Raw genomic sequence first — 8,736 nt, 5'->3', positions numbered from 1 at the left:
TCCCTCAGTGTCACAGCAGCCTTCCCATGGAGCCCCGTGGATCAGAGCATGTTCCAAAGGGGCCCTTGGGGCAAACAGGGAGATCTGGTCTGGCAGGATGTGTAAAACAATCTCCTGTCAGATCTACTTGTTCTCACACAGAATCCCAGGCTGCAGGGACACATTCCCATTGTTCCTGACCAGGGTTCAGGACTCAGAGTTGTCTTTCCTAGGAGCTGTTCCTTCAGCTGCCTCAGGAGGGCCATTTGGCCTCCAGACCCACACTCTGGCTCCATTATTAGGGCTGCTGCATCCAAACCCTTTATCCCCACAACGGTGGTGACTGGAGGTGGATCTCCTTTTTTCACAATTGTTCTTAAAATTGCAAGATCAATAATTGTGCTACTCTGTCATGGGGTTGAATAATCCAATCTTGTTCATTATTGTTTGACAGAATTACTGTAATTTCTCCTGGATATTCTGCATCAATTCCTCCTGCCATGACAGGAACACTTTGCAAGGCCAAGCTCCAAGGGAGCAGTTACCAAAGCAAAGTGTCCTGGAGGAATCTGAATTCCAGTTTCAGAACTGATAGCTCTCATTGGCTTTGAATTTATACTAATGAATTCCAATGCATGAAGGCCCAGCCCTGCAGCCTCTGGGCTGGCCCTGCCAGGGGCCATCACAGTCAGAACAATTTCCCAGGCAGCCGAAGTCTCACTGCCCAGGGTTGGATTTGCAAATTGGGGGCAGCCATGCACAGCCAGGGGGTTTCCATTTCCCCAGTGGGCCATTGTGAAGGGCATGGAGCACATCTGGGACATGGGCTCTCCATGGGCAAAGGTTCCCATCTCCTCATTTTACCAACTGTTCTTTTAACAACCCCTTCACCCACACAGCCAATCCTGCAGCTTGTGCATAGTCTGGTACATGAAAAACCCTGCAGGCTTAATCACTGTATTTTTCACAGGAACAGACAAAGCACTCTGCATCACAGTATCAGCACATCCTGTAAAAATCGCCAATTTCATCTCTTTCTCCTTTTTCATTGTATACAATCTCACAAAGTTGACCACTGACATTAGGGTCCTGGCCAATCCTGTTCTGTAGGGTATTTAGTGTTACATCCCTGAGCAGCCAAAGATACCAAATTAGTATTGTCAACATATCACATTATTATTGTCAATATTTCACATTATTCTTATTTTACATGTACATATTGATATAGAAATGTAGATATAGATACGTAGATATAGAAATAGACATATATAAAAATCTATAAATATAAACATGAAGGTCTTATTATCCTATAAATACGTATATACTTATTTATTATATTGATATTTCACTTGCACAAGTGCATCTGAGCTCAAGATTAAAACCTTCTTCTGTTGCTCCATGTGGGAGCATTCCAACAATAATGGCTCCTCCTGAAGGTGCTGTTTCCTATGTGCTCTCAGCAAATCCAGCTTTGTCTGTCCAAACTCACAAGGTCTTTTCCTTTTCCATATGCAATTTTTGGATGCATTTGAAGCCATCCAGGGGTGCAGCTTCTTTTACCCGACTGCCCCACTGCTCCCACGGGGCTCTGATCTCAGCTCACTCCAGAGCCAGGGAACTCCAGGGAAGGGCTTCCCAGCTGGGAATTTCTGATGGCACTGATTCCTCACATTTACATTGAACAAGTGACATTTTGTTGGCATCTGGCCAGACTGTGCCAGTTTTGTTTTGCCAGTGGGCAGGGTCAGCACCAAAGACACAGACTCCAGCTGAAGGAATCAGTGTCATTTCCTGCAGCTCAGAGCAGCAAAGAATCACAAAAGGAGCAGCTCAGCAATGCACCCAACCATCCCCACCAAAGATTGCCTGCAGTGATTAAGAAAGATCCAGCAGCATTTACCCTCAGCCTTTACCATCCCCCAGACCCACACAGCAGCTGGGGAAGCTGTCACAGCCAAGGGCTGCAGAGCCACTCCTGGGCACTGGGAATTCCTGCAGGTGCCTCCAGCTCCAGGAGAGGCTCCAACCCCGCTGGGTGAGGGCCCAGCTCTGACAGTGCTGAATGAACAAACTGACAGCACTGCTAGTGTGGCAACATCTGCTTTCATCCTCCTCTTGGGTCCCTCCCAAAGCCTGGCCAGGGCTCAAGGAGGAACCAAGGGAGCTGACTTTGATCCTTCAGGCCCCAGACAAGGCCAGATGTCAGATTTCATGGCCTTGTCTGGCTTCTAAATACACAAAGGTCAATACATGTCCCACTAATGAGTGGCTACATCTATTACAGGGCCTAATGACCATGCATATTTCATCAGGGAGCAGATACAAAGATAACGTTTGCTTGGAAGGTTCATCCAGAGGCCACCTTTGGCTCAGGGCCTGCTGTCCAGGCCTCACTCAGGGCTGGTGTCCAGGCCTTGGCACTTCAGGGACGTGGTTTAGTGCTGGGCTTGGCACTGCTGGGTGAGCGGCTGCACTGGGTGAGCTCAGAGGGCTTTTCCAACGGAAAGGATTCTGTGATTCCATGATTCTATCAACTGCATTCAGCTGGGGCTATTTTAGCAGCATTACTTTGCTCCAAAAGCTCCCTCTTGCCCAGCTCCTGTGGCCTGAGGCTTCAGCTCCTTCAGCTCCGGGTGCTGAACTGCTCATGCTGAACGAGATGACTTGGAGAGAAGAACACAGTCCATGCAATTCCTTCTGGGACACGGAGAGGGGAGGCTGTGCAAACAGGAGCATCGTTTGCTGTGGCCTCCTCTCTGCCCTTCACGCCTTTCAGCGCTTTGAACCAGCCAAGAGCTTTCTCCAAGAGTGCAATGGAGCAGCTGCTCCTGCTCCCAGGCCTGGCTCTCTCCAGTCTCTGCCCTTGCCTGGTTCTGTCCCTCGTGCTGTGCCCTCTGTTCCCCCAGGGCTCGCTGGCTGCTGCCCAGGACTGTGGCACTGGCACAGATCCAGTGCTCCAGAGCCTCCTTTCTGTGCCCTTGCAGCTGCCTGGGCACAGCAGCCTTTTCCATCTGGAAGCTCCCCATGGACAGGGAGTGCCCAGCTCCGTTCCTTGCACAGCCTCCAGGAGCCCAGGGCTGCCATCTCCAGTCCCTGCTGGCACTGGGGGCTCCCAGGTGCCTCAGGCTGCTGTGACACTGCTGCACACGGGAGGGAAGAGGAGCAGGGGCTGTGCTCAAAGTCAGCTCCATCTGCTGCTGCTGCTGCTGCTGCTGCTGCTGCTGCTGTGGGGTCATTTGTGCAGCCCTGGCCCAGAGTCAGGGATCAGATCCTGCCAGTCTCTTCCAGCCCTGGCTGCTCAGAGTTTGGGCCTTGGAGCCTCAGGTGGCCAAAGGCAGCTGCTGCTGGTCCCTCTGTGTGCCCGAGTTCAGCAGTGCTGCTCCATCAGTCTGTGCCCAGCAATGGGGAAAAGCCTCAGCCCTGCAGGGCCAGGAGCTGCCGGGCTCTGCCTGAGCAGCTCAGCCAGCAGGAAGGGAGCTGCTCCACACGGGAACCAGGAGCAAACGACACTCCTTTTATAGGACATGTTTTCTACTGAAAGGAAAAAAAAGGAAAAAGTAATCAAAAACTATATAAAATGTGAAAGATAAAAACAAAACCCAAGTGTGCAGTGAAAAATCTTCTCTAACTTTGAATTAAGAGGCAACTGATCTTTTGAAAGAAAACTCAGTTATTTACTTTGTAAATGTGCTGATGGCATGGATCCATCGTACTGACTTCAGCAGTCTTTTCAAAAAGTTTTTGGGGATTGTTTCCAATATTGTTATTTTAAATTGTGGTCGAGGCAAGTCTTTGTGCCCTTCCAGCTCCAAACAGGACTGGGAATGGAAACTCTGTCAAAGCCCAAATCCTTTAGAAGATGACCTTCCTTCTCAGCCTGGGAATGGGCTGCACATTCCCTTTGAAACTGTCAGGGATCTCTTAGAGACACAAAGTCCCACTGACAGCTTTTTACTCTGGTTTGGAAGTGCAGAAGGGCAATTCCCCATCCACCAGCTCCAGACTGCACTGCCTCAGGAGCACGGCCCACTCGCCAGCTTTGGCCCACTCGTGGCACTTCTAGAGGAGGAAGAAAGTGCAATTGCACAATTCCAGCCAATCAAGAAGGAAGAATGGGACAGACAAAACACCCTGTGCAGATCCAGGTGTTCAGCTGGGACTGTGGAGAGTTTGGGTCCTTGCCAATTGGATGTGTGTCCCCAGCTGCAATCTCTGGGCCTGCAGCAGAGTCTCACTCACCTGCCAAAGCAGAAAGCTCAGGCGCTGTGCTCGCAAGGGGCTCGTCTGATGCAGAGCTGTCAGAGCAATGTGAGGGCAGAGCCAGCCCAGCCGGGCCCAGGGCTGAGCCCAGCAGAGCCCAGAGCAGCCTCAGCACCTGCAGAGCCCGGCTGCAAGGAGAGAAAGCAGAAACCGCCCGTCAGCTGAGGGCTCCTGTGCCTTTGTGCCAAGGCCTGCGGTGCCCAGGCCATGCTGGCTGTGCCCAGAGCTGTGCCCAGAGCTGCCCATCCCTGCTGCCTTTGGCAGCAGAGCAGGAGGGCAGGACATGTGCCCAGCCTGCAGCCAGCCACGGCACATCCAGCCCTCAGCAGCTGCCCAGAGTCAAAAAGCAGCTGGGCAGCTGACTGAAGAATTCATTGCGTCTGCCCCAGCTAAGGGGGAACCTTTGGTGCCCAGCTGTGCCATGCCCAGATCTGGGAGCAAGCCCCTGCCTGTGGACTCACCTGCAAATTGGACCTGGAGCCTGGCTTTGAAGAGGTGCCAGAATCCAAGTCCATCATCTTCAGCTGGCCAGGCCAAGGAAGAGATTGTCATCCTTGAGGTTGTCCTTGGTGTCTCCAGCACCAGCCCCACTTGGAACAGCTTCTCCAGGGGCTCCTTCTCCTTCCCTGGGGTCAGACCAGGCTGTCAGGGCTCTGCCCAGGGCCCCAGCCATCCATGAACCATACAAACAAAACCGGGGGGATGGTGGCCACCAGTGCTTGTCACACTGGGTCTCCAGCTCAGCTCCAGCCCAAGAGCTGCATGTTCCCTTCTGCTGACCCCTGCTCAGAGCTACAGGCAGGACAAAACCAGCCTGGTTTGCTTTGCCACTGATTGCCAAGAGATGCGTGGAGCTGGTACCTGCCAGGCCCCTGGATCCAACTGTGCACGTGGATTTCTTCAGTCTTCTAGGGCAGGGAAACACCCTTCACCCAAGGATGACAGAAAAGCTCTTCTAAGGATGGCCTGTCCAAGGGTTGCATGGACAAACACCTCTTAATAACATCTTGGCACTCTGGGGAGAGAAATCAGAAATCACCAGTCAGTTGGAGAAGTTGCCCTCCTGTTCCCATGCCCAGGTCATGCTGGGTGTGACCAGAGCTGGGCCTAAACTTCTCCATGGATGCTCTGTTTGGAGGAGAGCAGGAGAGCAGGACATATGCCACCTCCTCAGCAGCTGCCAGAGTGGGATGCCCATGAGCCTGCTGCTGTCTCCCAGCACTGGTATTTCCCCCGTGCCCAGAGATGAGGATCCACCTTGAGAGAGCCATCGTGGGAAGAGGATCCGCCCCCGGATGATCTCCTGGCCTCTCCTGAACGGGTGCTTCCCCATGACCAGGTGGCACAGCAGGAGGCCCAGGGACCAGATCGTGGCTGCCTCGCCGTGGTAGCGTTGGTGCTGGATCCACTCTGGTGGGCTGTAGGACAGGGTTCCTGTGGAACACAGACACAGTTCAGCAGGGGGCTGCTGCTGCTCCCAGAGCCCGGCCCCAGCATCCCTGGGCATGTGGGGGCTGCTCCAGAGGCACACGGGGTGAGTGCTGCCCTCTCGCCAGCACCTGGGACTTGTGCACAAACTCGCGGCTGGAAAAGAAGACACTGGTGCTAGAAGAGGGCGGCAGAATCCCTGGGAAAGCCCAACCATGACACACAAAGGAAAAACCCACCCAGTAGTGGAGAAAACCCACTCTCCTCCCCACCTGCACGGCCCCCAAAAATGTTAATAAGCCAAGGCGAACAAGGGGAGTGGAGCAGTCCAGCCCTTCCTCGCCTGCACACCAAACCATCCGGGGCACGCGGTCAGGCCTCCCTCTCTGCTGCCCCCATGGGGGTTTGTGTTGGGCTGGCTGCCCCAGCTCCAGCCCCAGCCCAGGGCACAGTGGGTGCTGAAGGCTGTCAGCAGGGCTGGGAGCTGGCCGCCCTCACACCCCACCCAAATCAACTCGGCTCCAGCATCAATCCCATCCCGGCTGCAATAGGGGGAAGCCCTGGTGCTGCACCCAGGCTGGGCCACGAGATGCCCAAGAGCACCCCCTGCGAGGGCTCACCTGCAAATTGGGTGTAGGCTGTGTCTTGGAGGAAGGCGCCACAGCCAAAGTCGATCAGTTTCAGCTGCCCGCTGGCCAGGTCAACCAGGACATTCTCAGGCTTGATGTCCCGGTGCAGGACCCCGCAGCTGGTGCAGTGCCGCACGGCCTCCAGCACCTGGCGGAACAGCCCCCGCGCCTCCTCCTCCGGCAGGAACCCCCGCTCTGCCAGGAAACCCGAGAGCTCCTGGCACCGCTCCGGACGCTCCAGCACCAGCAGGAAGCTGTCGGGGAGCTCAAGCCACTCCAGGAGCTGAATGACACCGCCACAGCCACAGGACACCTTGGCCAGCAGCACGATCTCCAGGGGTGCGCTAGTGCCGTCGGGCTGCGGGAGGAGCACGACGCCGTCAGTGGGGCCGAGGCCGTGCCGGGGCTCTAGGAGCCCTCAGCCAGCCCGGGATGCTCTGCATGCCCCGCTCAACCCACGCCCGCTCTCCCCGCAGGGCTCACGGCGGCTCCCACCGTGCCGGGCCCCGGCTCCTCGCCGCCCGGCACGGCCCGGCTGCTGCTGCTGGCCCCGCTCACTCACCAGCTCGCCCCAGTGCCGGATGCGATCCCTCGGCACGCGTTTGATGGCCACCTGCGAGCGAGGGAGAGCAGCGGGCTGAGCTCGCCGCCCGTCCCGTCGCGCCCCGACCTTCTCCTCCTCCTCCCTCCTCCTCCGCCCCCTCCGCCTGCTCCCGCCGCCGGCCCCGCCGCTCACCGGGACGCCGTCCGAGACCCGCGTGGCTGCGAAGACGCTCCCGAAGCCGCCGCGTCCCAGCAGCGATCCCAGCCGGTACCGCTCCTGCAGGGCCTCCTGCGCTTCCCCTGCGGGCGGGACGCGACTGTCAGCGCTCGGCCCGGGACCAGCAACGGCCCCCGAGCGCCCCTCACCCGCCCTGGGCCCGGCATCCCCACCCGCCCCGGGCCCCGGCGGCTTGGGGCCGGAGGCCGCGCTGCCGAGCGGCGGAGCTCGGGCCGGGGAAGCCGCAGCGGAAGCGGCGGGAGCGGCCGCGCCGCGTGTGTCCTCCGCGGGCCCCGGGAGGAGCCGGGGCCGGGGTCGGGACTGGAGCCTGCGTCGGGTCCGGGGCCGGGGCCGGGCTCGGGCCAGGCGGAGCCGAAGGGCGGCGATGCCGCCCCCGCACCAGGCACTGATGCCCGCCCAGCAGCGCCACCGCCAGCACGGCCAGAGCCGGGCGGAGGCGAGACCGCGGCGGGACGGCCGGGGCCGGGCACGGGGCAGCCCCGCCCGGGGCCGGGGGCGGGCCGGGGGCATGGCCCAGCCCGGCAGGGGAGAGGGAGGCGGGGAGAGGAGAGGGACGTCGGGCAAGGGACCCCGAGAGAAGGGTGCCCGACAGCGGGAAAGGGAGTGAAAAATAAAGAAAAAGAGAAAGAAAGAGAGAAAGAGTGTTCGAAAGTATCTGTTTGCTGCTGCTGCCACTGCTGCCGCCGCTGCTGCCGCCGCCGCTGCTGCTGCTGCTGCTGCAACTGAAGCACCGGGGCCGTTCGTCCCCGTGTCCGTTCCCCGCTCGCCCCACGAGCCCCACGTTCGAGCCCCGCGCGCCCCGGGGACAGCCCCTCCGTCTGCCCAAACACGGGAACTTTGCAGCGCTGAGCCCGGATGCAGAGCCCTGACTCCTGCACACTGGCACAGTGATCCTCTCGCTTGCTGATGTGCATTGTCCTTGCTGAGGGGCAGACACTGTCGGTCCACCTTCCCTTGGGGTAGGATTCCTAACTGACCCCAGCACTGCACGTACACCTCCAGCGTTACTTTCCTGTAAAAACAGAGGAAGGAAAACTCTGTGTGGCTCATGATATTTTAGAGTGTCTAAAAATCTCTAAGTTACCGATCTTAGAGGTGAGGTGCATCTGGAATTACTGGGATGGAGAAGTAGTGCAACATGGAAAAGGGGAGCACAGAAATTAATAGAGGAAAACATCATGGATTGTTTCTTTCATTTTCATTTCACATCTGGAAAGCTGTTTGAGTTTTCCAGGAATCTTCTCTTGTCTGCTCTTCCCAAAAATCTCTCATGGAGAACAAGGTCAAGCTTCTGTCACAAGATTTGCTACCAGGAAATTATGCCACTGGTGCAGTTTTCATTGTGACTGTGTTGCTTTAGGGCAAATTTTGGGAGGAAACCTCCAAAAGGGGCCCGTCTAGAAAGCAAGGTCAAGCAGCCCCTCCCCCTACTATTTCAGGAAAAACTTCCCTTGAGAAAAGTGAAAAAACCCCAGTTTATTTAAAAAGTAAAGTATTCACAAGCATGAAAAATGAATAATATTAAATAAAACCTCTGACAGTGCTGAAGAGATGGCAAATTCAGAAAGTCCTTTTCGTGGGTTGTAGTTGGCTCACTCGGTCTCTCCTGAGTCCCTCTGCCGCTGGAATGCAGTGTCCCAGAGCTCGGTGGGCCACAGG

The 8,736-nt window shown here is 56.8% G+C and overlaps 1 protein-coding gene across 1 annotated transcript; it reads right to left on the bottom strand.

Annotated features, from left to right (window-relative positions):
- Positions 1–4,926: 4,926 nt before the first annotated feature.
- On the bottom strand, positions 4,927–7,596 carry LOC134434481 (serine/threonine-protein kinase pim-1-like; the record flags this gene model as incomplete). Its single annotated transcript, XM_063183134.1, has 5 exons — positions 4,927–5,254; positions 5,497–5,673; positions 6,288–6,654; positions 6,859–6,909; positions 7,033–7,596. Coding segments are annotated over 5 exons (1,266 nt in total), but the record flags the coding sequence as incomplete, so codon positions are not given.
- Positions 7,597–8,736: the final 1,140 nt, after the last annotated feature.

The sequence above is a fragment of the Melospiza melodia genome, unplaced genomic scaffold (assembly GCF_035770615.1).
Source record: "Melospiza melodia melodia isolate bMelMel2 unplaced genomic scaffold, bMelMel2.pri scaffold_37, whole genome shotgun sequence".
NCBI lineage: Eukaryota > Metazoa > Chordata > Aves > Passeriformes > Passerellidae > Melospiza > Melospiza melodia.
This window is presented reverse-complemented; position numbering and strand designations above follow the sequence as displayed.